Genomic DNA, 21,938 nt, shown 5'->3' with positions numbered 1-21,938 from the left:
ATGTCATAGCATATGTTAGAATTTTCTTCTTTTTTAAGGCTGAATAATATTCCATCATATGTATATAACACATTTTATTTATCCATGCACCCATCAGTGGATACTTGGCTATTGTGAATGATGCTATGAACATGGGTGTACAAAAATCTCTTCATGACCCTGCTTTAAATATACTCAGAAGTGGAGTTGCTTATTCTTAGTATTTGGAGGAACCACCAAACTTCCCCACAGTAGCATTTTACATTCCCACCAAATGTCCAAGGGTTCCAGTTTTTCTCTGTATCCTCACCAACACTTGTTAGCTTCCGTTTTTGTTTGTTTGTTTAATAGTAGCCATCCTAATGGGTATGAGGTGAAATCACATCGTGGCTTTGATTTGCATTTCCCTGATGATTAGTGATGTTGAGCACCTTTTCATTTGCTTGTTGGCCATTTATATCTCTTCCTTGGAGAAATGTCTTTTTTAATGTGTATTTTCTCTCATTCTGTACGTTGCCTTTTCACTCTGTTGATTGTGCCCTTTGCACAGTTTTAAATTTTGATATAATCAAAATTTTTTCTTCTGTTGCCTGTGCTTTTGGTGTCATATCCAAGAATCACTGCCAAATCCAACACCATTAACTTTTCCTCTAATTGTGACATTCCTAACATTTTAATTTAAGGATTTCTTTTGTGACAGACTTTGTCAAATTCCTCTTCATCTTATGCAGTATCCAGCCCGAGCCATAAAGGTTCTCTTGGCAGGGTTTAAACCTCCCTTAAGAGATACAGGAAAGGCAAGAATACCGTACTGTCCCAAGTGGAGCATGGAAGCATTGTGGGCTATGATAGACTGTCTTCAAGGAAAACAACTTTATGCTTCTTCCATGGTAAATATCTGTCTTAATTAGCCAAAATACTTTCAAAGCTATTTCAAGGATCCCTGTTAACTTTCTAAAGTGCTTTTTATCTCTGCAGCTCTAGATGCAAAAACGCTTTAAAGCATTTGATGTTGTAAATACTATAGGATTAATTTTAAGGCTTGTTCAAATGTCTTAGTTTATATTTTACAACCTTTCGATTAGCCCTGCAATGATATAAAATATCAGTGATGTAATGACTAAGATGAAAAATGATCAAGATGAGTATCCTATAATCAAAGAACTGATAATGAGGAAAACATGTAAACTACTAATACAAGGTAGAATGAAATAAATGCTATAAAAAAGGTATAGGTATCTTTGGGGTGTGGGTGTGGGGAGAGAAGCAGGAGCGATGAATTCTGTCTGGAGAGATCAGGGTAGGGTGTTTGAGCCCCTGCTTAGGAGGCACTCGAGTGCTTATTCAGTTAAGTACGACCGGGAGAAAGTGACATTTGAGCTGCATCCTAAAAGTAGAAAAGACCAGAAAGGGGATTCTGGTCAGAGTCAGAGAAAGGTTCAAATGGTGCTCATATCATAACTGTACTGACTTTGAATTGTTTAATGCAGTAGAAGGTCCAGAAAAGAAAATTCAGATCATGCTTGGTATAAATATGCTTTCTACTTGAGGCTTAGTCACAAAGGGGTGGCTCAAAGGCCATATCTGGCTTGTAACCATGTTTGATTTAGTGCACAGCTGTTATAAAATTGGAAAATTATACAAAAAGTCTTATTTCTAAGTACTACAAAATCTTCTTCTGGAGTGACAGCTAGCACCAGCGGGGCAACAGTAGTCCCTCTAGGTGGAAGCATGCTCTTCGGTTCACCCTAGTCCTCACCACTGCTGTTTCAGTCCAGCTCGCCCTGGTTTGGGGACCCGAGATTTGGGGGATTTCTGATATACTGGCTGTGACAAGAATGAGCTCTTAATGAAGCAGTGCTATTACTAGAAAGTGCTTTTTCAAAACCTCTGTACATACCATGTTCCCGTGTGTGCAGTGGTGTAAATAGCTTATGCAGGGTTTCTCTCAAGAAGCCAGTGAAAATAACAAATGTTCTTACAAATACATGTGTATTCACCTCTATGAGTAACACTCAAAATTTGGTGACTGTATGCATAAAGGTATGCTTTATGTGTAGAATGTAAATGAATTTTAACGGAGATGGTAGTATTAAAGCCCACTGGCTCAATCTAGGAAAACTTTGGGGAGAGTTACATTTTAAATAAAGTAAAAGATGGAAAGAATGAGACTTAGCAAGAAACCATCAAGATACCTTTTGAAAGTAACAGCGTATAAATTATAAATAAACTTAGAGAATGCCTTGTCCCTCCTGCCAGTTGTAGGAGGAACAGGCAGCAAAGACATGCGGGTGTTTTCTTGACATGTATCTTTTTAATTTTAGGCTCAGGTACCAGAACAAATAGTGACATTATATGAAGATGAACGGTATCCAGTTCATATGTCATTAGTAGAAATGGGGCTTGCAGACCAAGATGAGTGATGTAAGTACCACGACTTCTTGTTCACCCTCATAGTCAGCATACGGCATGTGACTGATGTAGCAGAGATTCATACTAAATTGCCCTGAAAAGCACCTTTGGCCTTTCCTTGACTTGTCAAAGGAATGACAACAAAGCTCGACCAGAGTCTCTCTTGTAGATCTCTCCTTCATAGGCCCTTCTTTACCTATTGAGTACCAGCAACAAAGAGGTTCCATAGCTATAAAGACGCTTGGGACAGCTGTCCTGACCATCATGGTGCCAGATGGTTATGGGGGCAAGGAGGAGAGCAGCAGAAAGCGGGCACTATAAATAATTTAAGCACAGAACTCTATGCTACACGTGCAGCACTGCTGGACAGTCAGTGCCCTGATAACAAGGTTATTAAAGTCCTTCGGTAAACAGCTCACTCTTTATCCATTCACATAAATGTAACGTGATTCAGTAACTGTATTTGAACCTTAAGCAAAGGTTTAAAATAACACACCTTTTGTTTTTCAGGTTTACAGTACAGAGCATCTATAGCAGCCCAGAAGAAAGTTCTCTGTTATATGTAGACCGTTTCAGGCTTATTTTTCTTGACTTGTTCTGCAATAGTGCTGGGCTTTTTTTTTTTTTTCTGTTCTTTACATGTTGAACTGTTAGGAATTGTTCAAAAAAAGTTAATAAATATTTGCTTTCAAGTATTTACTTATTTTATTTTACTGTAATTTTTAAATGAAATATTTCAGGCACATTAGAAAAAACATATTTAGTTCATTTTATAACTAATGTACATTCAGCTGAAGAAATAAGACATCATCATCAGCATGGTTGTAGGCCCCTGTTCTACCCTTCCCCAGTCATTGTTTCTTACAGAGGAGGTGAATACTGTGAATTTGGTGTTTATCATTCTTATATAGCGCTTTATAATTTTATTGTATATGCACGCATCCATAAACAAGAGCTCTGTATATTTTTAAGTGTGTGCGGTATCACACAATTACCTTTTTCCCCTACTTTATTTCCACTATATAATGCATATTGGTATGCAGAGCTCTGTTTTATTCACTTTCACATCCATCTGTGCATATAATTTATCCTGTTGTTAAGATATTTAAGTCATTACCAGTTTTTTCTCAATTACAGATACTCTACTGTACAACCCCTTATGCACCTGTGAGGGGTTTTCTAGTAAATACACTTTAGTGGAATTTAGTACTAGGTCATGAGGCAATTGCTTTCCAAAAAAGTGATTTTACCAGCTAATTCTACCATCAGTAGTCCAAGTTCCTTGCCAACATGTGGTGTGGCCAGACCATTGTTTGCCAGTTTATGACACGAACGTAAAAAGGTACCTCATTGTTGAAATATGCATTTACTGGTTTTAGTTTATTGCTTATTAATATCCTTTGTTTGTAATTACCTATTTTAACTAATAGGGATTCTTTATATATTCTGGTTACTAATCCTTTGTCAGATACGTGTTTCTGTTCCTAGGCTGTGACTTTACTCTCTTTTGTGTTATCTTTGGACAAACAAACTTTTGACTCATCAACCTTTTAAGGTTTGTGCTGTGTCTCACTTAAAAATCTTTCTCTAGGGAGCTCCCTGATGGTCTAGGGGTTAGGATTTGGCACTTTCACTGCTGTGGCCTGGGTTCAGTCCCTGGTCTGGGAACTGAGATCCCCCAAGAGGTGCGGCACAGCCAAAAATAATAATAATTAAAAAAATAAAATTTAAAAATCTTTCTCTATTGGTAATATATATACTTATTTATTTTCTTTGAAAAGTTTTTTGTTATTCAGTTTTAAATCACCTGGAATTAATACATGTGGCTTTTTTTTAAAAACTGAGTTACTGCCACCACTACTGTCAGACTGCACTAAGTGACTAGACCAAACTTACTATGTAAATCTACTTGTAGGTGACTTGCCCACCCCCCCCACCCCCACCCCGCTTCAAGGACATCTTGCTTCTGTCAGCCCCGCCTTACAGGTAATAAGGTCAAGGCACCTGTGGTCTATCAATCAGTTAACACTGGTTAGTTTTCACGCCCCGCCTTTCTCAGCTGTCACCCTCGTTACAACTGCTTTTTCCTCCTATGAGATTTATCTACACTCATAGGATGAACTCTTCTGCCTGTTTTACTGTTTATTTGTACTCAGTCACTGTTTTAACTTCCGTAACCTCTGTGGTAGATAATGCTTTAATTTTAGTACTAATTGAGCACAGTAATATTTTGACTGGAGAAATCCTCTTACTCCTTCAGTAAACTTTCTAAGCAAGCCCTTCGTAGGCCTGGTAGGTGGTGGGAAAATCTGTGATACTGTGCTTCTTGTACTTCTTGGCTCTCATAACCATCTCCAACCAATGAAAGCATCCACTTGTTAAAAGTCTATACTGGTTAGAACCGTAGAAAGACAAGGTAGGTGAACTAAAAATGAAAGCTGTCCCTGTGCATTTCAAACAGTATGAAAAAATTCCAAACAATCTTTTCCATTTATATATACACACAGTATATATAAATTAAACCACAGAATCCACAAGAAAATGTACATTTTTTAAAGAAGAAAATGAAGTTAGTTAATGTTATTTCATGATTAGCCACACACAAGGATCATGACAACTTTGTGTCCATTAGAACATTACCATCCTTGTCTTTAACTCTTAGGCGACCAGATGAATATTTGGTTTCTTGAAGACCGTTTGCATACACAGTTTTAACAGTGCCATCTGGATACTCCCGTCTCTTGAACTGGGCCGTGTGTAGTTCTCGTTGGCCATTATTAAACTCTATGATTTTGTTGCCATCTCTGTAAATTTAAAGTAGAATTTAATTTCTTTAAAAACATGGAGTATACAGCAGGAGAACTCCGGCAGTTATTCCTTCTCCTAGAACATCCCTGGTCCTATAGGTATAATTGGGACTCCTCAGCACAGAATGGTTTTTTCTGTTTTGGTTATTTCTCAAATTTTATATGAACACAATGGCTCTGTGCCACATAAAAGTGTTAGAGAGCCAGTGCCCTATCAAGTGTGGCCCTAGGGTGTCAGCATCACCCGAGGGCTCATTAGAAACGCAAATTATTTGGCTGGGGCCCAGCAACCTGCTCTGGAACAGTCCCCTCCAGCTGATTCAAGAACCACTGCTGTAAGTGAAAAACGGCAAAGTAATCCTGAATGAATTGCATATTTGAAAGCTGCTAAGAGAATAAAAGTTTTCATCACAAGAAAAATGTGTAAGTATGTGTAATGATGGAAGTTAACTAGACTTCTGTGATCATCTTGCAATATATACAAATATCAAATCTTTGCTGTACACCTGAAACTAATGTTATGTCAGTTATACCTCAATTAAAACATGATAATCCTGAATGAATTAATACATGGGATGTGCTTTAGTGTAGATGAAAAAAGACTTGCCATGAGTTAATACTTGAAGATGGATAGACGGATATGGGGACCTTTTCATATTATTTTCTTTCTACTACAGAAAATTTCAATCGAGTCAATTTTTTTGAAAAGTTTCTAAAATCAAAGTATACTGTACACAGAAGAAATAAAGTTTGAGGAAAATCTTTAGTTGAGCACCAGATAAAGTTTCAGACCACATTAAGGGAAAAACACAATCATGACCATGAGAAGTTCCTGCATTATTGCCAAGTTTATATCATAGAATTCAAGTTAATGGGTACTTAAACTGTTACACTCCAGGAGAGGAGGGTGAAACTAAAAACAGGACTCTCGATTTGACAAAACTCCACCAAGGTTTCAATTAAAATGGTGCTTATGGACTTCCCTGGTGGCGCAGTGGTTGAGAGTCCACCTGCCGATGCAGGGGACACGGGTTCGTGCCCCGGTCCGGGAGGATCCCACATGCCATGGAGCGGCTGGGCCCATGAGCCATGGCCGCTGAGCCTGTGCGTCCGGAGCCTGCGCTCCGCAACGGGAGAGGCCACAACAGTGAGAGGCCCGCGTACCGCAAAAAATAAAATAAAAAATAAAAAAAAAAAATGGTGCTTATAAGATGCTCTTCACTGTGGATTGAAGAAGCTGACTCTAACTTCAAGACATTTAACACTCAGAAGGATAAAGAAAGATAAATGTTGATTTTAAGGAATTGGCTTAGGGTGGCCAGAGAGTAAAGTGCTTACGCTGGGACAGGGAGACCCAGATAATCAAAATACAAGAGTCTGGTTATTGTTAAAAATTGACAGGGCAGCTTTCCTTCCTTGTGTCTCACTCACTGTTTTCAAATTTCACCAGATTGCTTTCTAAACAAATACTTGCCATTTGCCTTTCGTGAAGTGCTGTTCAGACACCCTTTAGAGGTCTGTAGGCTAAAGACTAACTAGACGTTACAATGCATTTATCTCAAACTCATCCTAAACTCCAGAATGCTGAAAACATGTCTCACCTGCTCTGAAATTCTGAACTCAGTGAAATGTTGAATGACTTACACAAATGTTTTAAGATTTTTAAAATTCAACTGGTAGTAAAAGTTGAAAACTAGAAAATCCAGAAACAAAACAGGTAACGTACCGTTGCCCTCTGACAATTGTACCATCTGGGAAAATGCTTTCTTCTTGTCCATCAGCAAACAAGTTTTTGATAGTCTGATCAGGAAACGTGATTTCTTTTCTTCCATCTGGGAAATGTTTTTCTGTAGAAAAAGGGGTTACCATAAATATTTTGTTTTTAAAGGAAAGGAAGAATGCAATAACTGAGAGGGCACAGCAGGTTTTCACCTATCTGTCCGCTTGAGAAATGTAAGACTTCCAGTCCTTCTGGGTACGTGGTGTGGGTGGTGTGTGTGGCTGCGTAGTAGTAGATCTGCAAAGACACAGAGTCAGCACTGCCTCCTCTTCAGAGGTGTTTACGCTACGGACAAAACACGCCCGTGGAAACCTACCACTCTCCCATCCGGCATGACCTGCTTGACATCACCGTTGAAGAAAGTGACAGTGACCGTCTTTCCATCTGCACTCGCTTCTTTTCGGGTTCCATTTGGAAACAATATAACATGGCACCCATTCTTATAAACCTTTTCTATCTACAAAAGAAAGAAAAACCAGGACTATCAATATGTAAAACTTCCTGAGACCACGACAAAAATATCCCTAATACTTTTAATAGCCTACTTTGAAATTTTTCATAATAAAAATTAAAACATTTCTCAGAGGGAGAGAAAAGTTGGTAAGTTCATAATAATCAGCTTCACCTATCTACACATCACTGTTCTTAGGTCACCTGTTCCCGCAAAACAAACTTTTTTTTCAAGCAAACTGCAGACATCACTTCTGTAAACATTTCAACAGGTATCTCTAATGGAAGTATTTTTAACATAACCAAACCGTTTTCATCCCTAATAAGCTGTAATTAATTCCTTCATCATATCATAACCATATTTTCCATAAATGCACACAAAGAAGGCCTTTTACAGTTTACTTGAATCAGGATCAAAACAAGATCCACACACACTTGATGTCTCTCCCCTCAACTTCTAATGGTGCCTTCCTTTCCCCCTTTTTTAATGACAACTGTTGAAGGAACTGGGTCACTGAATATGTAACATTTCCCACACTCTGGAATTGGCTGATTGCTTTTCCATTATGGTGTCATTAAACATGTTCCCATATCACTTTTTCCTTAAAAAACCCAGTAGTTAGCTCTCGAGGCTTGATTAAATTCCAGCTGAATTACTCTGCCAAGAGTACTTTTTAGGTGCAGCAGTGGGCCTTGTATGGCAGCACGTCCAGAAATCCAGTAAGTATGCGCTGCCTCCTGACCTCAGCACTGAGTGGGTGGCATCACGAGATCCGTCAACCTTTCGTCTAAGGTTTTAGGAGCCACTGATGGCTACCTAGACCCTCGTGTCATCAGAAATTGTAAACTGGGGATTCTCTAATTTTCTCATTCCTCTTCCATTCATTAGCTGCGATTCTTCTAAAAAAGAAAACCTTCCCTCGTCAACAATTTGTTATCCTGAAGTAGAGTTTGTACAGGAAGAGCCTAACAACTTACTTCTGACTGTTGGTCTTGTCCTTCACTCATTCCTCAAGATTTGAAGTGAACTTTAGCCTTCTGATTTCTATTAAAGTGGATCAGATTAGAGTACTTGGAAAAGTACATGTTCTATAAACCCGAGGAAAAATTCCCTCATCACCACCTCAGTAACCCTGTTTATGTTCCTCCTCTTGTCATTTTCACTTTTTAGCTGGAACACCCAGCCAGGCCATTTTCCCACTCAAAACCTCTCCTAAGCACAAGAATAAAATTGCCAGGCTGGGGATGGAGAGCAGCTGATCCAGGAAATATTTAAGGAAGCCTGCAGGAAGGGTAGGACCGAGAACTGAGGTTTTGAAAAGTACCAAGGATTACCAAGGCTTCTTAGCTATGTCTGGAGAAAGAACAAGAAGTTTAAGCAACTGGACTGTATTCCTCCTTTTGTTGCATCATCTCTAAATTAGAAATGGCAACTAAATGCATGCTGTCCATTTAGTATTTTCATAGGGTCCCAAGGTTCAAACCGAGTCATGTGCCAAGGTCCTCAGCCCCATCAAGTCTTGAAGATCAATTATTTCAGAATCTAAGTGTTTCAACTCTTTTTTTTTTTTTTAAACTTTTTTTTTTTTGCGGTACGCGGGCCTCTCACTGTTGTGGCCTCTCCCGTTGCGGAGCACAGGCTCCAGATGCGCAGGCTCAGCGGCCATGGCTCACGGGCCCAGCCGCTCCACGGCATGTGGGATCCTCCCGTACCGGGGCACGAACCCGTGTCCCCTGCATCGGCAGGCGGACTCTCAACCACTGCGCCACCAGGGAAGCCCCTCAACTCTATTTCAACCCATGTTCATTTTTTATAGTATTCATTGGTTTAAAGAAAAAAGTTTAACCTTTCCATCAGGATGGCTGATTTCTCCCTGAATTTCTTCTTTTTCTTCTTTTTCATCGTCGTCTTTACATTCAGGATCTGGAGAGTTCACTGGTTCAGGTGGCTCCCTGGGTAAGGCTATCTGTAAGGACAAGAGGCTCTCGGTCTGTCCTACATTACATGTAATAAAAATTTCAAGCAGCTAAAACTTACACTTAGTCCGAAAGCCAGATTCCACTATTACAGGATTCTAGTATGACTAGTATTTGGTGTTGTATAGAAAACATTTACAATGTTAAGTAAAAAGCTTCCTTTATAAATGGTTTAGAAACTTAAGCCAGTTAACCAGTCAACTCTAAGCCTGAATAATATGTTTAATATATAAAAACATAAAGAGATTTTACTTGTCCTTTATCCGAATTGCCTAAATCACGAGACACAGACTTGGATCTTCGAGATGGGTTGCCTGTTAGAATATAATTACCAGAGTTAGTTTTATTATTTAATTGAAAGTTTTAAGTTTACTCAATACTATGGTCAAACATCTCCTTAGTTCACTCTTCTTTTGTGAACTGCCGTCCTTTACCCATTATTTAAGGAAGTCTTAGTACTTTTCTTTATTAACTCCTAGGAGTTCTTCACTGTATAAATTCAAATACTTATTCAAATACTTAAGTCTGATGACCAAGAAACGCAAAGTATCTGTTTTTTGAAAGTGTACAATCTGGAGAAAGGTGCTCAACTAACCTAATAGATGGACCCAAAGGTATTTTGGAGACAATCACCAGGACTTTAGTTAGAGGGTAGGAATGGGGTACAGATAATAGAAGCATCCAGGAATACACATAGAATTTGGCTTGAAAAAAAATAACTGGGTATTTAATTATAATCTAGACCTAATGGCTGTGGTCTAAACTTTTTAGATCATGACCAACACACAAATCATGTACTGTACACGTTCATACATTATAAAATAAGCATGTATGTGCATACACACAGACACCACCACCAACAAAGTGATATTAAAAATACACTGAAGTTCTAATATTTTCTTCTTATATGCCAACGGGTATTATAAACACTCCCAAATTTGAAGGGTTTCAAGCTCAAGTGCCAGGATCTGACTTAAGTGTTAAACACTAAAATGGATGCTGGATGCTCCAGGGAGAATAGACTAGAGAAGAACAGAGGCAGAGTCCAGTCAGGAGGCTGGTGGGCGACTGTGGAGACGGCAGTGTTTGTACTGTGTCAAATCACTGACCCGTGGGTCCCAAACAGCCGAGTGCTAGCAATGTCATATGGTTCAACCTACTTAATTCAGAAAATATCAACATCAGGATTAGTTTAGGGATTGATGGGAGTGGGGGGTTAGGATACAAGAAAAAAGGGATCAAGGAGTGCACACAGATTTGGCTAAATGAACACCTTCCTCCACCTCACAGGCACAAAGAACCACAGTGCAGTCTGAGCTCCGTGTTACATCATCTCTAAATCTTACAACCAGCCTCGTAGAAAAGACTAATAGCCTCATTTTATAGGTGAGGAAATCAAAGCTGAGAGGCTAAATAACTTGCCAAGGTTGTCAACTAATAAAAGTCAAGTCAGAACCAGTATTCAAGCTCATCAAGCTTAATTCTCTCAGCTGTTTGTGAACGTCATGAACAAGCCTCTGAGCACACTCTCACTGGGAGGAACAGAGGAGGATGGGTGTCCACCACTGTGAGCACCTTATAAAATGACATGTCAAAATTAATAACTAATGCTGGAACAGCTAGATACTTTAGGAGTATATGTTTATGACCTCAGGATAGGTAAAGACTTAAGGCAAGAAGCACCACCCATAAAGGAAAAAGGTGAAATTCAACTACATTAAAGAAAGAAATCTGGGAACTTTTAAAGGTGAAGTCAGCATCATGGTGGCTAAATCATTCCTCTTTCCTCTCCCTTAGCCAGACTCATCAAGTCAAAAAGGGAGAGGATGCAAATCAATAAAATTAGAAATGAAAAAGGAGAAATCACAACTGACACCACAGAAATACAAAGGATTATAAGAGACTACCACAAACAGCTATATGCCAATAAAATGGACAACCACGAAGAAATGGACAAATTCTTGGAAAGATACAATTTTCCAAGACCGAACCAGGAAGAATTAGAAAATATATACAGACCTATCACAAGCAATGAAATTGAAACTGTAATTTAAAATCTTCCAACCAACAAAAGCCCAGGACCAGATGGCTTCACAGGCGAATTCCATCAAACATTTACAGAAGACCTAACACCCATCCTTCTCAAACTCTTCCAAAAAACTGCAGAGGGAAGAACACTCCCAAATTCAATCTGCAAAGCCACCATCACCCTGATACCAAAACCAGAAAAAGATATGAAAAAAAAGGAAATTACAGACCAATATCACTGATGAATATAGACGCAAAAATCCTGAACAAAAACTGGCAAATAGAATGCAACAACACATTAAAAGGATCATACACCATGATCAAGTGGGATTTATCCCAGGGATGCAAGGATTCTTCAGTATATGCAAATCAATCAATGTGATACACCATATACACAAATTAAGGAATAAAAACCATATGATCATCTCAATAGATGCAGAAAAAGCGTCTGACAAAATTCAACACCCATTTATGATAAAAATGCTCCAGAAAATGAGCATAGAGGGAACCTACCTCAACATAATAAAGGCCATATATGACAAACCCACAGCAAGCATCATACTCAAAGGTGAAACACTGAAAGCATTTCCACTAAGATCAGGAACAAGACAAGGATGTCCACTCTCACCACTATTATTCAACATAGTTCTGGAAGTCCTAGCCACGGCAATCAGAGAAGAAAAAGAAATATAAATTGGAAAAGAAGACATAAAACTGTCACTGTTTGCGGAGGACATGATACTATACATAGAAAATCCTAAAGATGCCACCAAAAAACTACTACAACTAATCAATGAATTTGGTAAGGTTGCAGGATACAAAATTAATGCACAGAAATCTCTTGCATTCCTATACACTAACAACGAAAAATCAGAGAAATTAAGGAAACAATCCCATTTACCATCACAACAAAAAGAATAAAATACCTAGGAATAAACCTACCTAAGGAGAAAAAGACCTGTACTCAGAAAACTATAAAATACTGATGAAAGAAATCAAAGATGACATAAACAGATGGAGAAATATACCATGTTCTTGGATTGGAAGAATCAATACTGTGAAAATGACTATACTACCCAAAGCAATCTACAGATTCAACGCAATCCTTATCAAACTACCAATGGCATTCTTCACAGAATTAGAACAAAAAATTTTACAATTTGTATGGACACAAAAGACCCCAAATAGCCAAAGTGATCTTGAGAAAGAAAAACGGAGATGGAGAAATCAGGCTCCCAGACTTCAGACCCTACCACAAAGCTACAGTAATCAAGACAGTTAGGGTATTGGCACAAAAACAGAAATACACATCAATGGAACAGGATAGAAAGCCCAGAGATAAACCCACACACATATGGTCACCTTATCTTTGATCAAGGAGGCAAGAATATACAATGGAGAAAAGACAGCCTCTTCAATAAGTGCAATGAAATTAGAACACTCCCTAACACCATACACAAAAATAAACTCAAAATGGATTGAAGACCTAAATGTAAGGCCAGACACTATAAAACTCTTAGAGGAAAACATAGGCAGAACACTCTATGACATAAATCACAGCAAGATCCTTTTTGACCCACCTCCTAGAGAAACGGAAATAAAAATATACAAATGGGACCTAATGAAACTCAAATACTTTTGCACAGCAAAGGAAACCATAAAGAAGACGAAAAGACAACCCTCAGAATGGGAGAAAATATTTGCAAATGAAGCAACTGAGAAAGGATTAATCTCCAAAATTTACAAGCAGCTCATGCAGCTCAATATTAAAAAAAGCAAAAACGGGCAGAAGACCTAAATAGACATTTCTCCAAAGAAGATATACAGATTGCCAACAAACACATGAAAGAATGCTCAACATCATTAATCATTAGAGAAATGCAAATCAAAACTACCATGAGGTATCACCTCACACCAGTCAGAACGGCCACCATGAAAAAATCTACAAACAATAAATGCTGGAGAGGGTGTGGAGAAAAGGGAACCCTCTTGCACTGTTGGTGGGAATGTAAATTGATACAGCCACTATGGAGAATATGGAGGTTCCTTAAAAAACTAAAAATAGAACTACCATACGACCCAGCAATCCCTCTACTGGGCATATACCCTGAGAAAACCATAATTCAAAAAGAGTCATGTACCACAATGTTCACTGCAGCTCTATTTACAATAGCCAGGACATGGAAGCAACCTAAGTATCCATCGACAGATGAATGGATAAAGAAGATGTGGCACATATATACAAAGGAATATTACTCAGTCATAAAAAGAAACATAATTGAGTTATTTGTAGTGAGGTGGATGGACCCAGAGACTGTCATACAGAGTGAATTAAATCAGAAGGAGAAAAACAAATACTGTATGCTAATGCATAGATAGGGAATCTTAAAAAAAAAAAACGGTACCCATGAACCTAGTTGTAGGGCAGGAATAAAGAGGTAGACATAGAGAATGGACTTGAGGACATGGGGTGGGAGGGTGAAGCTGGGGCGAAGTGAGAGTAGCATCGGCATATATACACTACCGAATGTAAAATAGTTGGCTGTTGGGAAGCAGCAGCATAGCACAGGGAGATCGGCTCGGTGCTTTGCGATGACCTAGAGAGGTGGGATAGGGAGGTTGGGGGGGAGGCTCAAGAGGGAGGGGATATGGGGACATGTGTATGCATATGGCTGAATCACTTTGTTGAACAACAGAAACTAACAGCATTGTGAAGCAATTATACTGCAATAAAGATGCATTAAAAAAAAACAAACTAGGTAGTGAAAGAAGACAATGCAATACATACAGTACAACTCTATTCAGAAAGCTGAAAAACAAGTAAAACATTTTTTTAGGGCTGCACCTATGAAAGGGAAAAGCAATGTAATATAATCATGGAGGGGTCAGTTCTGGGATGCTGCTGATCTATTTCTTTATCTAGGCAGTGGTTACCCAAGTATTTCCTTTATAACTGCCAAACTGCATATGTTATATCCACTTTTATAAATTTAATTCACAGAAATAATTTCTAAAAATGCCAGGTAGATCTTAAAGACCCAGTTGTGAAAACAAAAGTTCATGGGAGAAAATAGCATATTTGTGACCTGACGATTGAGAAGGATATCTCAGTCACAAAAAGCAAAAACCATTTTTTTAAAAAATTGATTAACTTCAATATTAAAAAGAAAAACATGTATATAAAAAACACAAACCAGGGACTTCCCTGGTGGCACAGTGATTAAGAATCCACCTGCCAATGCACAGGATACAGGTTCGAGCCCTGGTCTGGGAAGATCCCACATGCCGCGGAGCAACTAAGCCCGTGTGCCACAACTACCGAAGCCCATGCACCACAACTACTGAAGCCCGTGCGCCTAGAGCCCGTGCTCCGCAACAAGAGAAGCCACCGCAATGAGAAGCCCACGCACCGCAACAAAGAGTAGCCTCCGCTCACCGCAACTAGAGAAAGCCCGCACACAGCAACGAAGACCCAACAGAGCCAAAAATAAATAATTTTATTTTTTTAAAAAACCCACAAACCAGGCTTCCCTGGTGGCGCAGTGGTTGAGAGTCCGCCTGCCGATGCAGGGGACACGGGTTCGTGCCCCAGTCCAGGAAGATCCCACATGCCGCAGAGCAGCTGGGCCCGTGAGCCATGGCCGCTGAGCCTGCGCGTCCGGAGCCTGTGCTCCGCAACGGGAGAGGCCGCAGCAGTGAGAGGCCCGTGTACCGCAAAAAAAAAAAAAAAAAACCCACAAACCAAAAAGCTACATACAGATTGGCAGGAGATACTGGCAGTGCTTACAAATGACAAAGGATTAGTTGCAGAATAACTAACTTCAATACAGAAACACATACACGTACACGTACACACACACAGAGTTTTAAATGGGCAAAAGAAATGGACAGGCAATTCACAAAAGAGGAGACCCAAATGTCCACTAAATATGAAAAGATGCTCACATTACCTCATCAGTAACCTGGGAAATGCATATTACACTGACCCACCATTTCACACCCACCTGACTAGCCAAAATTGTAAAGTCTGAGCAGATCAAGTGTTGGCAAGCACAAAGAGCATGTTCTGCTGACAGTAAAAAAAGAAACTGGTAACCGCTTTGCAAAGGGAAAGCCTCCTAAAGTGGCACAAACCTGATGTGACCCAATATCCTACTCCTGACATGTGTCAGAGAGAAACTCACATGACCGAGACTTGTTCTGCGGCCCTTTTCATTCTGTGACAAACTGGGGGAAAACCAGAATGCCCGCCAACAAGAAAATATACTGTGGCAAATACACATGGAATCTGTACAGCTAGAGTTTATATGTATTAATGAGGCTACGTCTTAAAATACTGAGAAAGCAGCAAACTGCAGAGGGATGAACTATGAAACAACACTGTATTGATTGACGGACACAATGTAGTAAAAGAATGAAAAATAAGAAAGGGAATGCTGTCAGGGTGCACATTAACTGGGAGTAGGATACACAGGGGCTTCAATTATATTTACAATGTTTTCTTTCTTAAGTTGGGTGTAAATTCTCCACTCTCTAAATTCCTGAAATATTTTCTAAGAAGATCATGCAACTATCTTACCTTGTGTTGGCAAATAGGTTTTTTTGTACTTTTCTACCTGGGTTCCTGAAGAAACTTGACTCTTTTGAAATCGAACTGATGACTTCTATAGTATAAGAAAATTTTGAATATAAAATTAGTATTAGTTTACACATTAGTACAAGGAATGAAACTAACAGAACTCAGCTTGCAATGGAAATGTTTTAAGTGTGTTCATTTATGCTGTTTTCGTTTATCGCTACAGGCCAGAGTGAACAAGCTGCTACTAGGAATGAACTACACACACACGCACACGCCGCCTCTGGAAATACATGCAATCCTCAAGTGAAGGCATAACAGACCATGTAAAACAAAACAGGTTTTTGTGACTGTTACCAGAGCGGCCAGAGGAGAGGACATGAACTCATGGTCAGACAGCAGAAGACTGCTCACCACTGCCCCTTCCGCAGCCCCCAGATTTAGAGGTCAAGGTAGATGTCCTCCTTGCTCCCCACCACCACCTCCAACCAGACCTCCTTCTCTCCTCCCTAGCCACCCCTGCCCCAGCAAGTCTCATGTCCGTGGACCCCGCGTGCCAGAAGAAGCCACCCCAATACCTTAGCTGCCATCTCTACACCTGTTCTCTCCCACCATGGCCATGCGCTCCAATGGACAAAGTCTAGAACTAGTCATTATCAGTATCTGCGATTATGAAGAACTACAAAAGTATCAATTTCAAAGCATTCGAATGCAGAATGTGGGACATAATCAAAAATTATCCAAAAAGCCAGTGCCATTTAATAAAGTGCCGAAGTATTTAGGGGTGAGCTGCCACAATTTCTGCAATTACCTTCAAATGGTTCAGCAAAATACCTATACAGCAATATGGCAAAATGTGAACAATGGTTGGGTCTAGGTGAGTATTCAGGTGTTCATCATACTATTCTTTCAACTTGCTCTATTTGGGGCAGCTTTCATAATAAAATGGGGGGCTGAATTCCATCTTCTAACTACCATGTCCTGTCCTTCCAGCTCATCCCTCTGAGACCCTCACTCCAACAATGTTTACAGCCCACAGGGTCCCACAATTCACTGATCCACATGTTTTCTGTGTCCCCCAAAACCTATGCCCTCCTTGAGCAGCCTGAATTCATGGTGCACTGCAGGCACTCCTGTTGTATTTACATACTGTCAACTTCCAGCCCCTCTCACTCTGTAGGATTCACCTGGATGACCATACCTCTGCTAAAATATCAGTATTACTCTCCACCACCCTACACCCAAAAAGCTGAATAAGGAAAAATAACGCAAACAATTCCCACTTGAAACATATAATCTCTAACCTACGTGGGCCCCTAGCGCAGCCCAGGAGTCAGACCACACTTCACCCTTTGCTCTCCACTCTCGTGGACCCCGATCCACCCCTCCAGCCTCCCAGAGTGGCCTCCGTCCTCAGTTTCAGCAGATGCCCGAGCCTCCATTCCCCGAGGGAAGCTAGAGGGTTAGGGGGGAACGTCCCACCAACGGACCCCACACGTCCAGCCCCAGGTCCACGGCTGAGGCCCTGTCACCAGACACGGACGTCGAGCTCCCGGCCGGGCGGGCGCCTCCACTCCCCCCAAACCCGGTCTCCTCTCCTTTGTGCTCGCAGCTTCGGCAACCCGCCCACTCTCTCCTGCATCCGTATTTTCCTACTGAATCAATCCTACCAATACATAAGCACGTGTTGATTTTCCCATCTTAAAAAAAAACAAAACAAAAACTACTTCCCCTACAGCTACTGCCCCATTTCCTTACTGTTACTGCAAAACTTCTCCACAACGCTTTATACTCTGCCTGAAACCGCTCGCTCTCTTAGCCGGTCAGGCTTTTACCCGGCATATGCGAGGACCCATCTTCAGTCCCCCGCTTACTCGGCAGCGGCTTCTGGGGCACGGGCCTCTCTGCTGCTTTACTTGGCCCTCAGGACACCACACTGGCCTCCTTTACTTCAGACTCGGGTTCATTCTCCTCCCCACCATCTTCTCACAACCTGGCCAGGACCCGGGACCCTTCCCCGTCCACGCCTTCAGCCCGAGTGATCTCTCCCACACGTTCCGAGGGCCCCAAACTTCTCGCTCCAACCTGAGCTTCTCTGGACACACACAGCCCCGCCTGATGTCCACCTGATGTCTAGTAGGCATTTCGAGCTCACCTGATCTAACTTGAGCTCCTAACCAACACCCACACCCGCAGGAAAAGCGTGCTCTCTTCTTGCAGGGACTCACGGTAAAGGGCCAAAAAAACCACACTCAACTTGGAAGCCGTTCCCGCCCCCTCTCCTGCTGTCACACCCCATCCCCAGTTCATCAATAAACCCCATCCACCTGCAGCAGCAACCCCCCAACTGGTGGCCTGATGGCGCCCAAACGCCCACTTCAGGCCACTTGCATGTCTACAGCAGGGAGGGTGGGCTCACCAACACAGAGGGGGAGGCCACCCCTTCCATCCAAGCCCTGCCAGGGCTCCCCGTCTGACTCAGAGGGAAAAGGCGACGCTCACAGGTAGTTACTAAGGCCTAACGAAAGCGGCACCACCACCCTCGAGCCCGTCTCTGGTCCCATCCGCTGCTCTGCCCCTCACGGACCCTGGTCCTCCCAGCCTCGGGGCTCCTGGCCCACGTCTCAGCCCGGCTCGCTGCGCCCTCTTCAGGCCACTATTCCAACGTCGCTTTCTCAGGAGGGCCTCCCCAGCCATCCTGTATAAACTGCAACACCCTCCAGCCAGCGGTGATCCCGCCTCCTTGCTTTCCCTCCTGAGTTCTCGCCACTGCGTCCCACACCGTATGCTTCACTCATCTTCCTCCCACGGCTGGAATCCGAGCTCCAAGAGGACAAGGTAGTTTGTCTGTTTTATTCATTGCTTGGTCTCCAGTGCCTCAAAGCCATGACCGGCACATCACAGTTGTGAATACAGACGAATAAAAAAACAAATACTTGATTTAAAAGGATCATATGCAAAAAAAAAAAAAAAATCTCTGCAAAAATTTTACTTACCCTGTTTTAACTGAGATTACCCGCCTACTGTGTTATAATTCCTTTATAAGAATTATAAAAATGAATTTGAAAACTATCTGTATAGCGATGCACAAAATTAGTATTTAATTGTGGTAAAATACACATAACACAAAATCACCATCTTAACCATGTCAAGATGTACACGGTCCTGGCGTTAAGTACATTCACACCACTGCACAGCCATCACCACCACCTCCTCCAGGATCTTCACCTTGCAAAACTGAAACTGCCCTCACTAAACAACAGCTTCTCATTCTCCCCTCCCCCAGCCCTGGCACCCACCCTGCTACTTCGTTTCTACGAATCTGACTGCTCAAATATTTAGCATCTCCCCAACGTGACAAAACCTACCCTGGACCCGTCTCTTCTCGAGGCCGTCGCGCACTGGCCCATCCTGGAGCTGCTCTCGGTGGCTTCGGCTTTCTTCCAGGCATCTAGTCGGAATCTTTCCATCACTTTCATTTCCTCCCGGAGGTCTGTGTTCTCTTTGACCAACATTTCTATCTGGCTTCTAAGACGGCCATGTGTACTGGACCATTTTCCTTCCTTTCTTTTCAAATCTTCCTGTAAATCTGCTATCTGCTGCTTCAAAGCCTCTCGGGGGGGGGAGGGGGGAAAAGCATTACTAGAACTGAAACAATGCAAGAGAAGAGACAAGACACATCAACAAAACAGAATTGCCAGCCTATCACAGACAGCAGAAAAAGGAATGCCAATGACACTGGGTTTCGCAGGAAAAGGAGTGGGGTTCAGGCTAGAGCCTCACCTCACGCCATCCAGAACTGAGGAGACAGAGGAGGCAGACACCACTTGGCAGCCCGCGCGTTACACTGCGCACGGCGATAAAGGTCTAAGCTAAGACAGCAAGTGAAACAGAGAGAGATGGATGGGGCTATCTGGTGAAGAAAACAGAAACAGGAATCCATGACTAACTGAAGGAAGAAGAGCTAACACCCATCCTTCTCAAACTCTTCCAAAAACTTGCAGAGGAAGGAACACTCCCAGACTCATTCTATGAGGCCACCATCACGCTGATACCAAAACCAGACAAAGATACCACAAAAAAAGAAAATTACAGACCTGTATCACTAATGAATATAGATGCAAAAATCCTCAACAAAGTACTAGGAAACAGAATCCAACAACACATTAAAAGGATCATACACCATGATCAAGTGGGATTTATCCCAGGGATGCAATGATTCTTCAATATACGCAAATCAATCAACGTGATACACCATACTAACAAACTGAAGAATAAAAACCATATGATCATCTCAATAGATGCAGAAAAAGCTTTTGACAAAATTCAACACTGATTTATGATAAAAACTCTCCAGAAAGTTGGAACCTATCTCAACATAATAAAGGCAATATAGGACAAACCGATACCAAACATCATTCTCAATGGTGAAAAACTGAAAGCATTTCCTCTAAGATCAGGAACAAGACAAGGATGTCCACTCTCACAGCTATTATTCAACATAGTTTTGGAAGTCCTAGCCTCAGCAATCAGAGAAGAAAAAGAAATAAAAGGAATACAAATTGAAAAAGAAGAAGTATAACTGTCACTGTTTGCAGATGACATGATACTATACACAGAGAATCCTGAAGATGCCACCAGAAAACTACTAGAGCTCATCAATGAATTTGGCAAAGTTGCAGGATACAAAATTAATGCACAGAAATGTCTTCCATTCCTATACACTAATGATGAAAAATCTGAAAGAGAAATTAAGGAAACACTCCCATTTACCACTGCAACAAAAAGAATAAAATACCTAGGAATAAACCTACCTAGGGAGACAAAAGACCTGTATGCAGAAAACTATAAGACACTGATGAAAGAAATTAAAGATGATACCAACAGATGGAGAGATATACCATGTTCTTGGATTGGAAGAATCAATACTGTGAAAATGACTATACTACCCAAAGCAATCTACAGATTCAACGCAATCCCTATCAAATTACCAATGGCATTTCTTATGGAACTAGAACAAAAAATCTTAAAATTTGTATGGAGACACAAAAGACCCCGAATAGCCAAAGCAGTCTTGAGGGGGAGAAACAGAGCTGGAAGAATCAGACTCCCTGACTTCAGACTATACTACAAAGCTACAGTAATCAAGACAATATGGTACTGGCACAAAAACAGAAACATAGATCAATGCAACAAGATAGAAAGCCCAGAGATAAACCCACGCACCTATGGTCAACTAATCTATGACAAAGAAGGCAAGGATATACAATGGAGAAAAGAAAGTCTCTTCAGTAAGTGGTGCTGGGAAAACTGGACAGCTACGTGGTGTAAAAGAATGAAATTAGAACACTCCCTAACACCATACACAAAAGTAAACTCAAAATGGATTCATGACCTAAATGGACACTATAAAACTCTTAGAGGAAAACATAGGAAGAACACTCCTTGACATAAATCACAGCAAGATCTTTTTTGATCCACCTCCTAGAGTAATGGAAATAAAAACAAAAGTAAACAAATGGGACCTAATGAAACTTCAAAGCTTTTGCACAGCAAAGGAAACCACAGACAAGACGAAAAGACAACCCTCAGAATGGGAGAAAATATTTGCAGACAAATCAACGGACAAAGGATTAATCTCCAAAATACATAAACAGCTCATGAAGCTCAATATTAAAGAAACAAACAACCCAATCCAAAAATGGGCAGAAGACCTAAATAGACATTTCTCCAAAGAAGACATACAGATGGCCAAGAGGCACATGAAAAGCTGCTCAACATCACTAATTATTAGAGAAATGCAAATCAAAACTTCAATGAGGTATCACCTCTCACCAGTTAGAATAGGCATCATCAGAAAATCTACAAACAAATGCTGGAGAGGGTGTGGAGAAAAGGGAACCCTCTTACACTGCTGGTGGGAATGTAA

The 21,938-nt window shown here is 41.0% G+C and overlaps 2 protein-coding genes across 5 annotated transcripts in view; one reads left to right on the top strand and one right to left on the bottom strand.

Moving 5' to 3' along the window:
- RNF17 (ring finger protein 17) overlaps nt 1–3,022 on the top strand; it is a 100,834-nt gene extending 97,812 nt beyond the window's left edge. Inside the window, exons 33-35 of the mRNA XM_029210218.1 lie at nt 680–869; nt 2,304–2,403; nt 2,902–3,022. Coding sequence (XP_029066051.1) covers nt 680–869; nt 2,304–2,402 — 289 coding nt within the window. The 3' untranslated portion in view covers nt 2,403; nt 2,902–3,022. The remainder of the gene's footprint in view (nt 1–679; nt 870–2,303; nt 2,404–2,901) is intronic.
- Nucleotides 3,023–4,340: 1,318 nt separating this feature from the next.
- The window catches only part of CENPJ (centromere protein J), a 55,030-nt gene continuing 37,432 nt past the window's right edge, over nt 4,341–21,938 (bottom strand). For all 4 annotated transcript variants that reach the window (XM_029210594.1, XM_029210596.1, XM_029210595.1 and 1 more), the window contains 8 exons: nt 19,378–19,620; nt 16,013–16,097; nt 9,658–9,719; nt 9,276–9,395; nt 7,295–7,435; nt 7,131–7,215; nt 6,925–7,045; nt 4,341–5,195 (listed from right to left, as the gene is read on the bottom strand). In XM_029210594.1, the coding sequence (XP_029066427.1) occupies nt 5,000–5,195; nt 6,925–7,045; nt 7,131–7,215; nt 7,295–7,435; nt 9,276–9,395; nt 9,658–9,719; nt 16,013–16,097; nt 19,378–19,620 (1,053 nt within the window). In that variant the 3' untranslated portion in view covers nt 4,341–4,999. The remainder of the gene's footprint in view (nt 5,196–6,924; nt 7,046–7,130; nt 7,216–7,294; nt 7,436–9,275; nt 9,396–9,657; nt 9,720–16,012; nt 16,098–19,377; nt 19,621–21,938) is intronic.

This window comes from Monodon monoceros, unplaced genomic scaffold (assembly GCF_005190385.1).
Source record: "Monodon monoceros isolate NGI ecotype Baffin Bay Population unplaced genomic scaffold, NGI_Narwhal_1 Super_Scaffold_8, whole genome shotgun sequence".
In the NCBI taxonomy this organism is placed as follows: domain Eukaryota; kingdom Metazoa; phylum Chordata; class Mammalia; order Artiodactyla; family Monodontidae; genus Monodon; species Monodon monoceros.
This window is presented reverse-complemented; position numbering and strand designations above follow the sequence as displayed.